This window comes from Prinia subflava, chromosome Z (assembly GCF_021018805.1).
Source record: "Prinia subflava isolate CZ2003 ecotype Zambia chromosome Z, Cam_Psub_1.2, whole genome shotgun sequence".
NCBI lineage: Eukaryota > Metazoa > Chordata > Aves > Passeriformes > Cisticolidae > Prinia > Prinia subflava.
The window spans coordinates 71,714,359-71,735,204 of record NC_086283.1 but is presented as its reverse complement, the minus strand read 5'-3'; the positions used below and the strand labels follow the sequence as shown (position 1 = coordinate 71,735,204).

General features: G+C 38.9%; 1 protein-coding gene across 1 annotated transcript in view; it reads right to left on the bottom strand.

Annotated features, from left to right (window-relative positions):
• Positions 1–587: 587 nt before the first annotated feature.
• FREM1 (FRAS1 related extracellular matrix 1) overlaps positions 588–20,846 on the bottom strand; it is a 68,289-nt gene continuing 48,030 nt past the window's right edge. The window contains exons 28-37 of the mRNA XM_063423055.1: positions 19,606–19,735; positions 18,135–18,207; positions 17,085–17,234; positions 15,634–15,872; positions 14,890–14,937; positions 14,462–14,617; positions 14,144–14,269; positions 13,346–13,461; positions 6,016–6,101; positions 588–4,649 (exon numbers count right to left, since the gene is read on the bottom strand). Coding sequence (XP_063279125.1) covers positions 4,450–4,649; positions 6,016–6,101; positions 13,346–13,461; positions 14,144–14,269; positions 14,462–14,617; positions 14,890–14,937; positions 15,634–15,872; positions 17,085–17,234; positions 18,135–18,207; positions 19,606–19,735 — 1,324 coding nt within the window. The 3' untranslated portion in view covers positions 588–4,449. The remainder of the gene's footprint in view (positions 4,650–6,015; positions 6,102–13,345; positions 13,462–14,143; positions 14,270–14,461; positions 14,618–14,889; positions 14,938–15,633; positions 15,873–17,084; positions 17,235–18,134; positions 18,208–19,605; positions 19,736–20,846) is intronic.

Genomic DNA, 20,846 nt, shown 5'->3' with positions numbered 1-20,846 from the left:
GCAAGTCTTCTTTTCTACAGCCTTCCTCTCTGGCCTCCAGGGTCTGGGATTCCTAAAGGATGGCCTCAGCAGTAAGGTCTGAGGTGAAGAAGGAATTCAGTTACTCTGCCTTCTCTGTATTTTCTATCACCAGGATGCCTACAATATTCTTATAAGCCTCCCATACAGCCTCCCTCTGTTTCCACACTCCATAAATTTCTTCTGCTTGAGATTTTCTAGAAGCTCTCTGCTCATCCCTGTAGGTCTCATGCCAGCATTGTTTGATTTCTCACACATGGGGATACGCTGGTCTTGAGTTGGGAGGATGCTGAATATTGACCAACTCTCTTGGACTCTCTTGTCTTCTATACCTCTAAACCATGGGATTCTTCTGATTAGGTCCTGTTGATTAGGACTACTTCTGATTGAAAACAATACATTACCTTAATGCTATGAAAAAAGCCTTGAAAACAAGAGCCCATTTTGTTCGTGTCATTTAAGTGTTCTGATACCCAGAACAGTATTTTAGTAGAACAGAGTAGCAGAGTTATCCATATCACCATCAGCATAGCTTCTTAAAGGGTAACAAGAGAGGAAAACTTCATCTGAAGGTGACTGAGCTTTCTGACAGACAATACTTTTTTCACATTCTTCTTTAAATCAAGAATCATATTAAAATTCATTTTTATAGACTGACAGTCTTACTTGACTTCATTCTTCTTGTTATATATCTGCTTGCAGACCAATACATTTTCTCAGATTTATTTCTCAAAATAAACAGCATTTTCTCTTTTATATGTGGTTAACATGGTACAAATGTGCTTATAGTATTTATTCAAAGCCCAAACAGAAGGAAAACTGAATTCAGAAGCTGCATAGAGTAAACCGCAGGTATATTATACATTACTGTAAGTGCATTTATACTATACTAAACACTAAAGTTATTAGCACTAGAAAACAAGCCTCTGTAAGATTTTGAAATTAAGAAATTCATATTCACCAAAGTATATTTTGGAGGTTTTATTAATACACATTACAGAGTTAAATATGACAATATATATAGTGTTCTGAATAGAATTACAGTAGCACCAATCTTGTGATGTAAATAATGTAGAATCACCAGTATTCACTGAATCTTATGCATAATTCTCTCAAAGTTATTTTTATAATTTGAGTGAATAAAGACTTGAAGACATTCAATAAAATATCCATGTGTAGAAAGAAGATCTGGAAAGAAATTCTGATGTTTTTCAGACTAAATACTTGAGATATATAAAGTTAGTAAAAACTAAAGTGTTTTAGAATATTTTGGTTCAGAATAAGTGCTCCTGTGACCTGTTGCCTATCCATTTTTTTCATAACCATCCGCTTTGAGTTAACTACCTCCTTTTCAAATTTGTTGGAAATATTGACATATTTAAAAGATATTTTACAGGGATTAAAAGTGGTTAAAAGCGACAAGCACACACAGTGCTCACATAGGCCATCCCTGTATAGAAATGTAAGGTAAAATCTGAGGTAAATCTAAGTTCTAAAGAAATTCTAGGTTCTTTTCACTGAGCATCTTGGTTCTGTTGCTCTTGGGTATGGATATATGGTTAGTTCTGGTGAAATAAATCCTTTATTTATCCAGAGAGTGTGGCATCCATATGTGAACACTAGAATTTACATGCTGCTTTTTCTTACTTTCAGCCTTTTAAAATACTCCAGTTGGTGCTGATCTTCTAAATACTGATTTTTCCCAGAGTTTATTGAGAGTCTAATTAAAAAATGCTGAAGGTGAAAAAATCCCCAAAGTTTCTCAGGACTGTAGGTCCATCCATTACTAAACTTCTTAGAAGCAATAATTTCCTATGTCAACAGAAAAAAAAAATTGTGCTTTCCCTGATTTGAGTAGGTTTTGTTCTTTGAAGTCCAGTATTCTAAAAATAAAAATAAAAGACATAAAGATCTGTGGAAAAATACTTATTTAAGGACAGGAAAAATAAAATTTATTAATTAAATGTTTGGAACAGTTAATTGTGTTGGAAAAAAATTCAGCAGCCTTTCAGGGCAGAAATAGAATTACTCTGCAATAAAAGAATTTTAGTTGCATTAGTGTATTGTGTTAGATATAATTAATCCAGTAAACTCATGCAGTTTACACAATGAAGAATTCGTTGTGTAGTGAAATCTTCATACTCTACAATCACTTTAAAGTAGTTCTAATGAAGAACAGAAAAAGGAAAATTTTCCCTACCCTCACAAAAGCAAACCGGAGGTCACTGTCGTGTCAGATGGCGTGAGCCATTTATTAGTTACTGATCAAGTAACAAGCACCTTTGCAAAATCCCCACTCTGTTGATATAATTTATTAAATAATTGGGAGAGGTATTTGAATATTCTCAATAGGCTTTATCAGATTAGCACCAATATGTTCTACAACTTTTATTTAAAAAAGGCCTTAAAGAAATAAAAGTTTATGTCTCAATCAATTTTCCCTGGAATTCCAGAACACACCACGGAGAGATATTGAGGGTGCTTATTTTCTTTTGTAATGAAAACTTTTAGAAATGAAATCAGGTCTAAAACCAGATATTCAGGAGTACTTGGTTTTGAGACAAGTAGCATATCTATGTTGACCTAGAAAACTCCTTAAACCAAAGAGTTTCTGTCTATCAGAAGTGTCTAGAAACTTAGAAATTTGTCATAAATATTAAAAAAAAAAAAAAAAGAGAGAGAGAAATGAAAAAATGTGAGGAGGTTCTGTCCTCCGGTACGTTTTTTCTCCAGTTCTGCAATGCACTCACATTTATTGCCAACAGTCCTTTCAGGAAGGTTCTTTCCTATAAAGAAAGACTGTTCAGCTGCTCACATTTTGATTTAACTTGTCACAGGCAAGGAGGAAGGATTAAGTAACCCATGCATGACAGAGGCAAAGAGGAGGAATATATAACCCCTGAAGCATTGTCCTTCAGCACAGAGAGGAGAGGTGATTCTGCTCTGTCTGTCCCTTGCAAGACTGAGAAATTGCTATATGGAACCCAAGAAGGAGGTTTTGCAGCTCTGTTGCAAAATTGATCCAGAGGCTGGCTGAATAGGCGAGCAAGGGGGAGATCAACTGCTGGCAGCAGGCAGGCAGATGGGAAGGATGAGGGTTCATAGGTACAGGGCAAATTCACACTACTCACTTCCAAACCAACTGTCACACACTGGCTCCTGTTGAGAGGAGCTTTAATTTTTTTTTAGGAGCCTGTGCTTGGATCCTCATTTCATGTTTGGTTTTAGTGGTGGCTTGTTTGTTTGTTTGTTGGGGGTCGGTTTGGTTGGGTTGTTTCTTGTTTGTGTGGGTTTTTTTGTTTTATGTTTAGTTGGGAGGATGTTTTGTAATTTTAAGGCTGGCAGTAAAAATGTCTGAAAGCAAGCATTTGACAGGTCAAATATAAATCTCCATTGATGTTACAAAATGGTTATAGTGCAACTATATTTATCTAAAATAATAAATTCTGGCCAGCTGGTTTTTTTCCTATTAATTGCTGGGTTTTAATTCTTTCTCAGAAATAAATCTGGATTTTCAAATATTATTTTTAAAAGCCTCAAATCCCTAATCGGGACTTAGATTAATACTTTTCAAAGCCATAGCTGCTTTACTACAAAATATGTCTCACGATTACATTGGTTTATACACACATATAAATCCTATTGATGTTCATGTATCAGTGAATATCCCCAGATAATATCCTAGGATTAAGTTCGCATATTTTTTTAAATAAATCATCATTTGCTATAACATTAGCTTTAGAGATGTCCCATTATTTAATTACGCTAAAAATTACAGCACCATCCTGCAATTATGGGAAAAAAAAAAGAAAAATTTTGCTTAGGAAGGTGAAGCAGATGCAACTCTGTGTGGGCAGATCTGTCAGGTTCTGAAGCTGGCTTTGGGAGGCAGAAGAAATACAAGGCTTTGCTCCTGTTGGTACTCTGTCATGAGGCAATGTCCAGCCATTGGTACTTTTGTAAGATGTACTAGGGCATCCACCAAAGAAACTCCAGTACTTACATTATATCACTCCCATCATCACCCAAGAAGATCTGGTTTTAGACAACTGTTTACCCTCATTTCCAACCTCAGCAGTATTCCTCTTTCTGTGACTGCAGAGTAAAACTGCAATTCACAACCCCTCCTTTAAGAGCAAAGAAAGTCAACTGAAGAGAAAGTATTTTTACACAGAAGTGTGATGAAAGCCTTGAGACCTAGCTCTTTGGTATAAAACATGAATAAGTGACAGATCAAAGTCTTTGGGGAGATTTCAAAATCTTAACCTGGGCTTAATTTTTGCAGCTGATACCTTGGTTAGAGGACAGTGCATCTGCACCTCTGGTAGCATATAAAATAAGCCTTGCTGATAATTAGAAACGTTGTCTAACACAGCTAATATACTGAAATAGCATGAATGTCCATATGCTTTCAGAGGCATCCTCCATCCATTACAACTTCCTTGAACATACATAGCTGTTTGGTTTGACCTTCTTGCAGTCAGTTACTTGCCATTTTCCTCTCTTCTGCACAAATACACAATTTCTTCCTCTCACTGGAAAGTGGTAGGAGCCTCTTCTCCAGTTTATGTAGGTTACAGGTTCTCCTCCATTCCATTCCCAGTGTCCAGGATTGACTTGGTCATTCAAGCCTGTGTGAAATCAGTGATGTTTATTGTCACTGGAGCCAGATGCCAAGAGAGTCATGTTGTTCTATAAATTGTTCTTCATTAAAAAATGCATACAATTGCATGCTGATAAAAAGAGAAATCATCTGGTAGAACACAAGCAAAACACAATTTAGGATTTAACTAGTCTGCTTGAATCACAGTTAGTGACATATGAATAAAGGAAAATGCACTTTACTGCAATACTGCATATATAAATTGTTTTTTTCATCATTCATCTGTTACGTATCTATCACCTCATAAGTTTCTCTTTTGACACTTGAAATAGCAAGGAGTCTGGGCAGCAAGGAGTCAGAAGACTTCTTCTGAATATAAAATTCTGCAGATCTTTGTGGACCTGATTTACACTGTAAATTAACAGTTGTAAAATTAGCTTGTGTTAGTTAGTACAATATAAACCATATCTTTTTACCTAGCCTCTGAGATACTAAGACCAATATGTGTGGCATCATTTCATACATGACCTGTCTTCTTAGGAGGGACGAAAATAAGAACATTGGCATAACGATTTGTAGCCTTTATCTTTGTCAAACAAATTTATTTCAAGGTAACAGAGCTATGATGCCATTCAAAATGATCCAAAACTACCTGTATTTTTTGAAGTTAATTTAGTATACCTAGTAGGTCCATCTCAAAAAACTACTAAGAGCTAATAACTGTGGTTCAGAATCAGAGAAAAAGAACCAAACTGAGGACAGTATAGCAGAAACAAGAAGGGTTAGAAAAAAGCAGTAGCACTAGTATATGAGGTAAGGCAGTCATTCACAGAAAGGAGGTACCAAGAAGACCCATTCAAGTTCTTTCAATTTCTCATTTAATGTAAAGTGTCTAATAAGAAGTAGCTAATCCTGAAATGATAGGATGAAATGTTTTTTAGCTTATCCTCTAATTAATTCGTAAGATTTCTAACACAAGACTACACCATTAAATTAGGAGTAAAACAAGTAATTATTTTGGTTAAACAAAACAAAAGAAAAAGCTAAATTAGGGATAAATAAAGTAACAGTCAAAAGAAAGATGAGATAAACAAAACTGTAGGAGCTGCACCAGAACTATTTTCTCCGGTTTGTGTCAAAATAGGAAAGGTTTCAAGACAAAAACTGTCCAGCAGTAGATATCTGGATAAACTCATCTTTTGATAAAGACTTACAAAACTAGCCAGGTAAATTATAACTTTTGGTTTATGCCTTGCATTGAAACAATAAAAGCAGCAGAAATTTGAGGATAATACAGTGTTTGAAAACTGGCTTCAACTGCTGCAGCAATTTCTGCTTTTCAACGGGTACAGGAACTGCAATCTGCAGAGGGAACTTGCAGCCAATATCCTTACCTATCCAAAAGGGCATCCTCCCACTGAAGTCCCACAGCCACTGCATGTGTTGTTCATTAGCCACACTTGTTAGACTCCCCTGGTATCTAGGCTCAATGAGAGAGGACAGAGTAATTAGCATTCTACAGAGTGAAAGACATCTCCCATCAACTCATCAACGGATGTTGATTCTGGTATAAAGCATATAAATAATGAGTCACAGGAAAATGACAACCTGCTGGCATGAAGGAATAGTTAATTACGAAGTTTAAGATGAAGTCTTAAAATCATGGATTACTTGGAGAGGAACTAAAGTCCTGATTTTTCTAACAGAAAAATTAAATCAGCTGGGCAACTGAAGGAAAAGTATACAGGAAATATATGCCTGATACTCACGAACTGTTGTTTTGACTTAAGGTATCAAAATTATAGGCACAATTTTTAATACCTTATTTTCCATAAAATAATAAACTTCCTACACTGAAATCCAATCCACTGAAAGATACAAAAGAGTAGCGAAGGAGAATCGTTTTAAAATCATGTTTTGACAGTGCTGAAGCTTTGAATAAGACATTTAAGTGGTAATGTTGTTCTGAGAAGTAATCATGGAAACACAAAATCATAGAATATCCTGAGTAGGAGGAGACCCACACAGATGAACAAAATCTAACTACTGGCCCTACACAGGGCAGCCCCAAGAATCACAAAATGAGCCTGAGAGCATTGTCCAAACCCTTCTTGTACTCTATCAGGTTGGTGCTGTGACCACCTCCCTGGGGAGGCTGTTCCAGTGCCCGACCACCCTCTGAGTGAAGAACCTTCTTATAATAGCTAATCTAAATCTCCCCTGTCACAGTTACACACACATCCTCTAAAATCAACATTCAGACTGTTACATTTCCCTCCCCACCCCCCGCCCTGCTCGAATTTCCTTCCTCCCCACTATCCCAACCTTTTCTTTTTTTGCATTTTCATCCCAAAAGCATTCTGGTTCTCTATCCTCCTGTGAAGCTGCACTCAGTAAATGTAGGTATCCCATGGGTTCCCCCAGTTGTTCATTACAAGAAACTCGGTATCTGAAAAGGGTCTGAAAGGCAGTGCGTTCTTCAGAGGGCTGTCTGCAGTGACTACACACTTAGTTCAGATTGGAGAGAAGTTATGGTTTAGATTAAGCAGACTATTTCTAGATTAAGTCAATGCATAAGCTCTGCTCTGTATTGGTACTTATAGTAGGCCAGTTTCAAAGGAGGATTTGCAAACTCTAGCCACTTGTCAGTGGCCTTGCCACTGACAAGTCTTCCAACTACTGCCAAACACAGAAGCACCAGCAGGCTACTCTTAAGCCATTTAGAGATCAGGCTAAATCTTTAGGCATTAAGAGACAAATGCCATTCTTCACATCTGCTGGGAACTGTCAGCCATCATTGGCTCCATTTTCTTATTTATCCATCCTTGAGTCTGTGTTGATACTGTATCACCTTTTTGCATATCACACCTGGTGTTGCCACCCTCTGATGCTGAACCTCTAGTGCTGACATTTATTTTGTCCTATATTTCTGCCTGCTTCTCAGTCTAAAAGTGATGCCAGCTCCCTCAGCCTCCCAGAATATCCTGGGTGACAGTTGATAAGGCCAGAGCAAACAACACTGCTCATAAAAACATTTTAAGAGAGCAAAAAACCTTTTCTAACATCAGAATAAGTAAAAGGTATTGTAAGGATTTTGGTAAATTCATTATTTTTGCCAGATAACAGAGACAGAAGATCAGTATTGTCCCAGATGAAGTGATGACTGTCTTCTTTAAGAGCTGGGGCAGCAACCAGGCCTGAAGAATGGCATGACAGACTTGAGCTCACTATGGAGACCATGAACAGATGTTAGAGTGAAAGCCCACCATTAAGTCTGCTGCCTAGTTTGAGACCCATGTCTGGAGCTCCATTCCTCTTACTGCCCTGTATGTCTTCTAAGAGTACTGATCCCATGGATTCCATATGGTAGGGAAGCAGGAAAAATTTACATGAGGAGAAGTTCAACATAGTAGTCCCCAATATTCTGCACAGTGCCTACTGCACGAAATCTGGACCATTCCTATTCTGGGCCCACAGGGTCAGGATATGAAATAAATTCATTGTGTTTCTGAGGGGACGTGCTTCTTCTGCAAAGTCCTCCTCCGTTATCCTTGCAGGCTGACCAAAGCAGTGTGGGATGGAGTTGTCCTCTGCTCCATGCTGCATGGTGGATCTGCCAAGGCCAGCAGGAGAGCTGGGTGTTAGCCCTCGCCCGTGCACTCACAGCTGCCCTGGGGCAAACACCGCGCAGCAACGTCAGGCCCATCAGGGGCTCTGTGAGTTCCCAGGCCACCAGAGAATAGCTTGTAAAGGGTCACACTGACACCTGTGTACACTCTCCTCACCTAGAGGTGTGGCAGGAGAGCCTCAGAACTGTCTGGTGAGGGTCAGGATTGTGCACCCACTGTGGTAGAGGCCCCCAAAACTGCAACCACTGAAGGCAGGGCTTCAGCTGTGCCTCTCATCACAATGAGACGTGCCTGTATGTCCCAAGGGTGACAGGCTTCCACCCTTCTGGGCCAATCTGCCAGGCACAGAATCTCTGGTGAGCTAGGAACAAAGCTGTTATGCTGATAACCACTCTTGGGAAGTTTTGTACTCCATCTTCTGTAGAGTCCAGGAAAGTAGGCTTAGCTAATTCAGGGTGCCCTCCTGGGCTAATGACTTCAGTAGCAGGATTCCATTCTTAGGCCTCACAGGGACTGTGTTTGCACTGACCAAATGGACCTGAGAAGAGGTTTGCACAGCAGTTTCTGTGGTATCAGATGAGCAAGAACAAAAATAGAGCGTTTTATCTGGCTCCTGTTTAAGGACACTCAAAACCCAGGAACTAAGTAATTTATTTTACGTGAGCATATCTTACTTCTGATTGTCCTAGAAAATGTGAAACCAAAAAGCATCAATGTGTGTCAGTAACTGTTCTATCATTTATGAGATACAGGCGTGGTCTGAGCAATAACAGTTTCAGACTTCAATGCGTGTACCGGGTAAAGATTTCATCACTGTGAAAGGAAAGCACTGCAATAATTATAATGTAATCTAATCTTTTCTCTGTAGGAGTGCTTTATAAGTTCAGTTTGAGGAACACATTAGGGAAGAGAGAACAATTGTTCTAATTGTTATACCTGGTTAGGGGAGTTATGTACTGTAGGGAAATGGGAACCATCTGAAAGAGCAGAGCACTTCCATAATGTTACTCACTGAACCTTGAGGCATAGCATCAGACACTGGAAATTACAAGATAATGTTATTTATGGAGTTGTGTGCATCCAACACTTCCTAATGTAAATTAGTCAAGATAAGGGGTTATAATGCCTTATTAGGGAAAGAACCCAAACAAAACCAAAAACAAATAAACAAACACCAACCAAAAGAAGCCACAACAAACCCACACACGTATTTTTTTTTCTATGCTAAACCATCCATTTAAAATTGTTCCTGCATGCTTTATAATTTTTTGATTTGAGTCAAGAGTCTCCTTTATCTTAGAGCAGTTGCACAAATTACATTTTGGGTAACTATTGACCTTGAAATATTATATGGAAAACACTTAGTAGTACAAAGAATTTACTGATTCTACATTAAATTGTCTGGTACATTTAAGAGTCTTGTACCATTTTAGTAAATTTAACATTGGCAAAAGCACACTTAACTAGGTATGAAGTTCTCCACAGCATGCAACATTTTATTTGAACTGCTCTAGTAAATCCGTGATATTGAAAGAAGTGGAGGGTAACTGAAATCTCAGGGTGCTTCTCTCAGTCTTTCATTTGGTTACCTAGGGAGTTATCCTGACGCCTTGAAATAGGTGTCTAGTGTTGCTTACAACACCTCGTGTCATTCAGAGCATTCAGATGAGAGTGGCAGACATGATACAGAGCTTGCAGGAGCCCTGCACATCCAGACTGGCAGTTGAAAGTCAGACAGCATACACAAGGCCTTTAGAATTACTCTAGGTACCTGGATCCCCCTGCTGGAGTCACACACAATAATATGAGTTAAACCGGTCACTCAGAGAACCAGTACTAGGAGAAGAGGGCTGCTGTACTGCTTTTCACTAGGGAACGCTGAGCCATCATGAAGGATCTAATCTATTACTTTAGATGTGGTTCTGCCTGTGATTCCCAAGGACTGAGCCCACATGTAGCTAATACAGTACCATCAAAAAAAAAAAAAAAAAACAAGTTCTGCCTTACACAACTAGCATAAGGGACCTGAAATCTAATCATATTTGAGCTTTAATTAAATGTTCAACTTCAAAAAAGGTATAATATGACTAATAAGGCAAAAGACACAACTGTGGGTTCTATCTACCCAGTTCTTCCATCCCTTCAGTGGCAGCAGTGAAACCATCTCATATATGAGTGAGTCCTGCTGTACTGACCCTTGGGGAGGACATGTTCCTATTGGATAAACAAGAGCTGTGGCATAAATCATCAAAATTGCTTCTAAATCAGGCTGCTGTGGGATCACTCAGCCATAATATCCCCCAGATGCTTCTCTTCACATTGCCAAGAGCCTCTTCATGCATGAAAACAAAGTTAGAGAAATAAGTTCTTAAACCACCTTTCTCTCCACTTAATTGGATAAGGGTTAGAAATAGTGCAAGACTTTCGCAGCAATTCGCTGAGATTTCCCTGTCCCCTCCATACCCTGTTTAACACTGACATATAGAAACTTGCATCAAGACAGGCTCACATTTTTGTCTGCTTCTGCTGCTGCACATGGAAGCTGAAGAAAAGGGTTGTATACCACATGTAACAGATAGGTACAATGTATGTCAACAAAACTCAAATAGGCCTGTCCATGCTTATGTAGTTATGTACAGACAACAACTGCTTCCACAACAAATTCATAGCATTACTTTGATGGACTAGAATCACCGACTATCAGGTCAGAAGGAATTTCAAGGATCATCTGGTTCCAACCTTTCTTGGCAAAAGGAGAGTCCAGACAAGATGGGCCAGCACTCTATCTAGCTAAACCTTAAAAGTGTCTGGTGTTGGGGAATCTACCGCATCCCTGGGGAGCGTCTTTTAACAGCTGATTGCACAGTGAAAAAAAATTTCCCTTGTGTAATTGGAATCTTCCCAGGAGTAACTTGTTCCTGTAGCTGTTCATCTTTTCTGTGTGACTCCTTGTAAAAAGGGAGTTTCCATCTTCTTCTGAGTCACCCTCTAAATACTGAAATATGGTGATAAGGGCTCTCCTATGACTTCTTTCTTCACATGGCAAGTTTTACAGTCCTTGGATCATCCTTGTGGCCCTTCTCCAGACACTTTTCAGCCTGCCTACTTCTATATGCGTTTTGTATAGCCTGTTCCTAAGTCTGTCATCTCAGGACTGCAAGGTTGTATCAAAAAGGGTAGAAGGCTGGTTACTTGTAGACTCTTACTGAATCAACTTTTACAGTGCATGGGCCCTTTTCCCTGTTCTGCGTAATAGAAAAATTCTAGCAAGACAAATAGGAGCTTAAAATTATGCCATTTTCTGCAGGAAGAAAAAATTGCTCTTTTTTTCATGGAAGTTGGCTGATTTACTGAAAGTCAATTATAATATTTTCATTTAATATCTAGTTTGTTTGAGCTATTGAAAATTGAGGACTGACCTCCATGGTAGTTTTATTTCCCTGTTGGAAATATTTAAATGTCAATAGAATCAGTATTAATAACTGAACTAGTGCAATTAGTGGTGGTGATGATTGCTAGAGGAGCTGGGGAAAAGCACAAAATAAAATTTAATAGGTTATGTTCTTGTACCACATTTTAGTGTGTTCCTAGAGCTGTACTTTTATAAATCAGTTCCAGATGGAGGTAAGGAGTACTCCATTTACCAGGATAAATCTTCCTTAGTCTATGCTAGTATAACATTAACTGAATTAGCACTGCCCAAGGATTCATTTCCTTGTGGATTCACTGATACGCCTTGATATTGTGTAGTTTTTTAAACAGTACTTCAGTTACTGATGTTTACATTTATTTATCTTTATTCAGTTTAATATCTACATTGCATATTATAGCCTTCATCAAGAAGCTACCACCTACAAAAAATATGGCTCACAAAGATCTTTTAGAAAATAGGAAACACCTCTTGGTAGAGTGACATACGGTTCCAAGAGATCAATTCACTGTTGAAGCCTTCAGAAAAAAAAATAAAAATATTAACAATTTATAGCTTTGTTTCCTAACAAGTAACATAATAAAAGCAGATAATAACTAACAGTTAAACAATTTCAGGAGCTGAAATTTTAAGTAAACCAAGCAACAATGTAATATTTGGGGTGAGCTCACAAGCGCACATAACATTTACATTTTAGTGAAGAATATCTTCCATCAGTTGGGTGGTAGTAGTATCAAGACTTTTTTTTGCATGTTACCAAGACAACATAATCCAGCATAACTGAGTGGGATGAATCAATGCTTGTTATGCATGCTTGGCCATGATTCACGATTCAGCATGTCCTTCCACTGCTTATGGAACATATTCTGTTTCTATCATTTCCAAATCTTCCCTGCTTCAATTTTCGTTTGCAGTAATGGAGAGGTCTGGGGTAATGGAGAGGTCTGTTTAACCCCTTCCTATTTTTCAGGCTGGTTTTCAACCTGGTGCTCACAATTCAGAACAAGGTACAGAGCATGTCTATCCTCAGACAGGCTTCAGGTTACTATGGCTAACATTTTCTCCAGTGCTAACCTAATATTCCTACAGCCAAAATCTAAAAGAAAGTGTGCACAAAGCAAGACTGGCAGGTTTGGTTTTTATCTCCTACTTTGAGACAACTGTTTTTATTATTATTGTTGTTGTTATTGTAATATCCTTAAAAAGTCAGAAATGCACACTTAAAATGAATGTAAAAGTTTTCAGGTAGTTACAGAAATATGTCAAAGCTGTGTCGCCAAACCATGGGAGCTGGCGATATTTTACCATTGCTATATCAAGAGGAGGCAGTGCCAAGGAAGTGGTGTGTAAGAGAGGATGAAATTCTGAATCTCTACTGACTCTGAGTTTCTCTTTTCCCAAACTAACTCTCCCATTAAGAAAGTATTCTCACTGCGGATGGACAGCTTTGGGAATTCATGCTGTGATTCAGAGAGCATCACCACCTGAAGCATTATGAGGCTAATATTTCTACTGTCCACTGTGTTTGAATCCCAGGATCTGTTCCATTTTGGGGGGAGCTGTGCAGAACAGCCAAACCTGGGCTTATCCAAATAATTTGGCCTCAAGAGCAGCATTCAGCTCAGGGCAACAGCACTGCACAGCAAATGCATGATGGTCTCTTACTGTTCTCTGCAAGCCCGAGCAGCAGTGTTCCAGGTGACCTTGTGATTCACTACCAGGAAGTAGCAGGTGCCCTCATGGTAAGTCCATCCAGAGGGACATTTCTTCATAGTTACCTCCTAAAGGAAAGAGGAAGAGGTAAAACAGACTTCTTCTGTGTCTGTGCACAGATTGTCTTTACCTTAGTGTCCAGAATTAAACCAAGCATGAACTTTGGTGTCTATAAATAAAGCTACAGCATTGCTTAAAAGATTTAAATAAATAATGCCTGACAGAGAATCCTGAAATTTATGTAGTAGCTTTAATAGTGACAGTAGGATTCAGTTCCAAAAATCCTCTAAAGACTTTACCTTAGTTTGGACACCATTTTCTGTCTCTTGTAGTCTGTACAGGGAAAGCAGTGCAACAAAATTCAGCACGACATCTTAAGTGGTGGGGGGAATGTATGTTTACAGAATACCTAAGTAAGCTTATTTTACTAAATTCCACCTATTCTCCCACAGATTTCATTCACTGACTGTGTATGCCCACATCGTCAGAAACACCAAGACACTACTGCTCATGTGTTTTTTCCAGGAGCACCTGTGGATGACCAAGAGGAAAGGCAACTGCAGTAGTCAAATACTCATTATATTCCTGGGAAACTTTTGTTTCTGCTGAAAGCAAACCTGAATCTGGATAATATTTATTCCCTGTTCAAGTAAATAACAGTTACAGGAAGGTCCTCTGCTTCAGGGTATCACCAACCATAGACTCCATGCTCTGATGTAGATACATGGCTATGCATGGCTACATTTTTACCTTGCTTTGGGAATTCCAGAATTTCCATGTTATCCCGTCACACTGAAATAACTTCTGTGTGCTTTCTTCGTAATGCAAGAGACCCTTTAAATCTGGTGTACAAGCCTTTTGAAAAGAGTGAAAGTCCTGGAAAGAGAAAATGTCATTTGAACATTTGAAGGAAAATAATTACACAAAACAAGTGAAATTAAACAGACCAATTAGGTCTTACATTAGAATTTTATGCCATGAAAACTCTTCTAGGTGTTAAATCATTTTGGAAAACAGCATGACTGAAAACAGATGGTGAAAATGCCCATGCTAAAAAAGGTTTTATACCTTATGTCTTGATCTTGAGTCAGCTGCAAGTTCTGCCTTATCAGCCTGTGGGACTTCTGTTTTCCTAGAGGAGATGACCTTTGTCTGTGGTTGTGTCTTGTTGGTTTCAGCTGAGGAAGTGTCATCCTCTGTTTTGAGTGATACAATCCCATGATACTTCATTTTACAGCATCACACACACAAGAACACGAGAGGAAAAGAGAGGGTTAGTACATACAAGCAGCTCTTAAGTAAACTAAATAAACAAATAATAAAAATTGACTATTATACAAATTATTGCAAGTCAAGAGAAATTACGCCAAAGAAAAAAAAGATACATAGAAAAATAAAGTATTGGACAAAACAAATTATTAAGAGCTATAAAGCCTGGAAATAACAGTCAGAATGAAATCATGGAACTGTCTGGCCAATACCGATAAGGCTCTTACTTTGAAAACCACATCTGTTTCATTTCTAAATACAGATGAAGGATGAACCTGAAAAATGTAGAACAGCAAAATGAGATGGGTATATTCATGTATTATAGAAACAAGACTTTATGTAACATTTACTACTAGGTTATACATCATGCAGAGCATGTCTTAGGTTTAGTTATATCTTAGCATAGAAACATATAATTTCTGAAATGACCCATTAAACAGTACAAATTACAAGTGTAATGTTCAGTGTTCATAAAAACAGATTACAGTAGTTTTTAAGTTATCAATAGCAGAAAGTTACTAAATACCTAGCTAAATCAATGTAGCTTAAGCAGGAGAATCAGTGGCCAAGTTTAAATAATTATTCCTGTTTAAGTATTTTCAGCTTTATAACTTCGATACCAGATGCACAGCTTCTATACATTTGCCTGGCTCCACCAAATTCTAACTTACACATAGTTTTTATAAGATTAGAAGTTTCATAATGGCTGAAGTTGCTTCATTCCTGTTTCCTCCCCCAAGTCTTGATTTTATTCCTCTCTTGCATACATGGATCCTCAAAATCAAGCTGGTTTGGTTTGGGCTTTTTACTTACAGTTTTTTTCAATAGCCCCCAGATATGACTCAGAGCAAACTCATGTAGTTTATAATTATTGTGTGGTCAGATAGAATTGCTACAAAAATGACAGTTACAGGAAGATATCACAATAAATTCACAAATCAGTCCATCACTGAACCACAGAAGTGTCTTACTATTCTGCCATTTCCAGTTACTCTCATCCTGGTCCTTGACCGATTCACCAAGACGTGCTCCTGCTGCAGGTCCCCTCCATGCTCTCTCATCCCTTTGGAAGGAGGCAGTGGGATCCCTTCCAAGGAAACATTGCCAGGCCTGGAAGGTGATGAGGAGCCCAAGGAAACTGGAAACTGCATGCCTCTCCCCCAGAAGTCATGCTTGTTTTGGCCAGAAGAACGGGAATAGCTGCACTGACCTGAAAGCATAAAATATGGCAGATGGTCAGTTCTAACTGCATAAGCAGATAACTGCTCATGTTGACATGGGCACACGTCATGGGCGACAGCTTGTCCTTAAAAGTTGGATGATTCTTTCACTTGAAGTAGTTGATTTGCTGTTTGTTCAGTCACTTGCATTTCTGGAGTTATCTATAACTCCAACTATGACCTGTATAAGTAAGATTTTATATGTGATGCATCTGTCTACCCACAGGTCAGAATTTCAACCAAGCATTTGCTGAAAATACTGTTTTCATGCTTATACCGGGTTTTGAAGTGCTGGGGGTTTTGGCCATGAATACACAGGTATCTCTAACTACCATTGATGATACTTCCATCGTGCCCAGAGAAGCTGCTTCTTGGAAATCCAGGACACTGTTGTTTCAGTGAAGTCTCATTATCTCAATCAAGGAACTCGTTGCATCAATTAAGTCCTGGTTTACACTAGGAATGTTTAGGAGAAAACAAATCTGAAATTTTAAAGGGGCTTTTTGTAACATGAAGCCTAATTCATTGCAATGTGGATATTTTAAATATTGTTTCACTAAACACCAGAAGAAAAAAACATCTTTAGAGGTCAGAGTATGTGGATGCTTTTCTATTTCTCTTTTTCTACAGTTTTCCTATGTTTCTGTTTCTACAGCTGCCTCCTTTTTGCTCTGATTTTAGGCATGCTACAACTGATCACTGAAAACCACAATGATAATGCAGCCTTCAAAGACTAAACTGTTTACTGTGAAGTTGTGGACTGTAGCTTTTAAGCATTGAAAAATATATTGCTAAGAGATGGGTTAATTTGTTACATTTCCTTTTTGAGAGGAAAGAAAATCTCTTTTAGCGGGTTTGTAACAACTAAATAATAACTGGAAAAATACTCTAATGGATCTAAAACAATTTTTTCCCACTTTAATAAATGAGAACTGAACTCATGTTGTTATGAAAAGTGGTTTCTTTCCTGGCTCTTTTCTCATTTGGTACTCGTTTCTTTTTCCACGCTGTGTTTCCTAAGAGGATGCATATGATTTTGTGAGAGAATAAAGGGCCTGCAACTGTTGAGCCTGTTTTCTCTGAAAAGAAATTAGGCATTTTGATCTAATGGTGAGTGTTAGGAACAACCTGTGGTTGAAAATGGGTAGCTACTCAGCCAAGATTGCCCCACCTCCTTAGTTACAAAGATCAAAACAGAATACCTCCTTTTAAGTCCAAAATTTTCACTACAGCTTTTGTCCGTCTGCCAAGAACAGCATTCACAGGGGAGTTCAGAACTACTTCAAAGACTTCATCATCTTCCTCTAATCCGTCATAGGTAATTGCTATATTCCACATCTTGGTTGACACCCCTAACAGAAATAAACATTTTAATTACTCTTTAAGTGCTATTTCAATCAATCAGGGTGTCAAAGAAATAGATTAATTAACATGTCTGCAGCTAGAATGGAGTAGATTGTGTATGCTATTGTGCTCCTGCTGACTGGAAGGACTCCTGCTGTTCTTCCAAATAACATTAAGTTTGAATTTGTTCCTGAGCAATGATGATTCAGTTGAAGTGCACATTGTAACAAACAGCTGCTGTAGATGTGCAAAACTGCAGTGCAATACATAGATTTAGGACTTCCACTGTGATTTTCAAGAGAAAATGTATCATAGCTTTTTTATCTGAAAAGCTTAATTTTGAAGATGGAACAGTTATTTAAAGTACCTGCAAATGCATCCAAAAAATGTGTTGGATTGAAGTGCAACCTTTTAGGCATTTTTTACTATTGCGTTTTCTTGTTTCCTTGTTTTTACTGGGTTACTTCAGGCTTGTATGTGAATGAAAAAGGGCCTTGGCCATCTTGAATAACCTGAGTTCTTCTCAGTTTAATCTAAATTTGATCTGTGTCCTGAGCTTTACCTATAATGACTGAAGTCCTTAAAGCATCCCACAACTCAGCTCAGGGTAAGTCCTATCCAGCCTAGTTGTTGGGAGATTAGGAGATATCATTTCAGCATTTTTGCTATTTTAACTGATGTAAAAGACTGTAGACAATCTCATGCTAAGTAATAGAGATACCAATTCACTAAAGAAGCCCACAGTACTTCCAAAAACTGGGCCCAAGTCTTAAATACCCTTCAGGTCCTCTAGCTGCAATAGATTGTAATATGTAATAGATGTAATAGATTGCACTCTCTAAAGAACGAGTTTACTCTTCCAAAATCAGGTAATTAATTTTAGAGTTGTTCAGTGCACTATTTCATACCTGGATCAAACTGAACAAGCTTGGAGGGAGTCACCGTGAAGTCCTTTCCCAGCCTAGCAGATATTTCATTGACCTGAGAAGAAATCAAACAGTAAATCCATGCTGTGACCCGTTTCACCAAACCACTGCATTCTGCTACATGCTGAATGTATTTTGCACATCTCAAATAGACAGGCCAACCCATACATATACTCAAGCTGGAAAAAAAGATAAAGACCTGAAGAATAAACCTTCTTATGGGCAAGAGTCATTCTGTCCTTGCTCATGGCTTAAAAAAACCCTCATCATAAAAAAACCTTCCCTATCTTATAATTTTGCTCATTCCCCTCTCAGATTGCTCAGATTTGATGACACCAGGTAACACTGCTACTCACCATGCCTGGATACCCTGCCATACCTGGCTCCTGGACAAGCACATCCTGTCGTCTCAGAAGCACAGCAACAGCCTGGCCCTGTTTTCCTATTCGGCCCTTTGTGGTATCTTGAAAGAAGTTTTTTTGCACACAGCCTTCTGTCATCCCCAAAGACTCACTAGGATAGATGTGAACTCTGCATGTGTAAATACAGGGATTCCAGCAACTCCCTGAATTTTCACAGGAGGTACCAGAGGACACCAGTTTCCACACAGTGTATGTGTTCCAGCTCTTGATGTGGAATCAATTTCACTGGCCTGTTTCTCCAAATGACTGCTAGAGTAGAATCACTGGAGTCTGTGCAGCACAGGACAGGATGGCCCCTGATGGGATCATCAGCAAAATTCCCACTAACTTCAGTAGAAGAAAAATCAAAATTGTGTTTCTAATTAAGGCTATAATCCTGGAAAACTGTGAGAGGGAGAAAATGGTGTTTCTCTAGCAAGCGGAGCTGATAAAATACTGGAATTTTCATTTTATTAGGAAAGATAAAATTTGTGAGGGCAAGTTGCACAAAACCTGTTTTACAAAATTATAGTCTGCAGTTTTCAGTCTAGTCTTTTTGACATTAGGACAGAGGCAGTCACTGAAGATATTGGGGATTTTCCTAGGCTGTGGGCAGCAGGAAGAGAAATGGAGAAGGCTGCCATGGCTTTGTAGTTGAATCTCCTATACCTCCTGGGCTCCTCCAGCCTGAGGAGGCAAAACAAAAGCTCCAAGGCCTCAGATTGCCCAAAGTCTGGATTTTGAATTGGCAGATCTGGAAACCCAGCTTCTGAGCACAGTGCTGGAGGAAACTGCTTGCTCTGTTTTTTCATCAAAACTGAAATGCTGCTCCAAAACATTCCAGGTTTGGATAATTAGCATTTCTACTTAAAACTCAAGAAATATTGTCAGAAATGTTTCAGCCATCTGCAGTAGCAAGGACAAGGTCCCAGTAAGTATGGATTGAATCACTTGGCCTCTTTGATGATTACTGAATTAGCTTTACATCTGAGGAATAAAACAACAGGCTGAGCTTTTTATTTTTAATTTAGGTTGCTGGCTTTTGGCTTTACCTTCACGGTTATGAAGGCAGACTCCCCCACATGTCCTGTCCTGGTGATTTTCAGAGACACCACTCCCTTGTTTTCACACACCTCGTATTCAGTCTGTAGCATTTCAATTCGAGACCACCGTAGCTCCAGCCTGTGGGAGAGAAGGAATGTGAGTGTAGAGCTAGGCCACCTGGCCAGCCACCCCCAGCCCCTGCTGCTCAGAGGCTGTGTGAGGAGCCTTCTCTCCCGACTGCTGGTTTACCCAATACACATACTGACTCTTTGTCTCCAAATCAACACATTTGTGTGATTTAACTGATTAGGAAGAGGCAGGTAATAAATCTTCCAGACCAGCGCTGATCTACCCTACACCACACTTGAGCCTTGTTTCACAGCCAGAGGGATTCTGCAGTGACTTTGAGAAGAGCAGTTTGTCCATAAAAACAATAGGCCAAGGCAAGTTATCACTGTTTATCCTGGTTCCCTTTAGCCTTGCAGTTTTATTATACTCTCACTCCCCAGCCTTTTATCAGCAGTTTCCTCCTTTCCACCTGTGTGAATACAGCTAGAAAGCAGGACTCAAAACACTGCTGAACTCATTACAGAAGTAGATGTGCTGAATTTAGTGGGTCACGAGACCTGGCAAGTCGAGGCAGGACCCTGAAGGAGGAAGAGATAAGGGTGTGCTTGGTATGCAAGACAGTACAGGCCTGTGCTAGCCCATTGTTAAGCAATGTTACTAAGAAACATAAATACGGTTGTTATGGTTGTTATTGCTTAAGCAAGTAGTTATTTTTAGCTCATCCTTGAAAAGTATATAAACCAGCAGTGTATTCAATAAAATTGGCTTCATTGATGGAAACCATGGAGACCCCGCCTCTTCAATTGCCCAACATCCACCCATCTATTTTCATCTATCCTCTAACTCTCCTTCTGTAGCACACAGAGTATGCTCTAGGACTTTTCTGCCTCTGTGCAAGGGCCTTCTCTTCTCCCCTTACTTTAGTACTCTGCATACTTTTCCCCTATATGATTCCAGGTGTCTTATGCATTGAATTGTTTGTGGAGGACGGGGGCAGAGTCTGAACCTCAGATGATTGCACACTGCACGAAACAGTCAATAAAGATCTTTCCTCTTTTAAAGCCGTAATAAAAATTACAGAGATAAAAGTGTGAGAGTCAGAGAGGATGAATGAGAGTGCAAAGAAAGAAAATAAGCTGAGCTATTTACAATTTGAACTTTAAACCAAACTTCTAGGCCT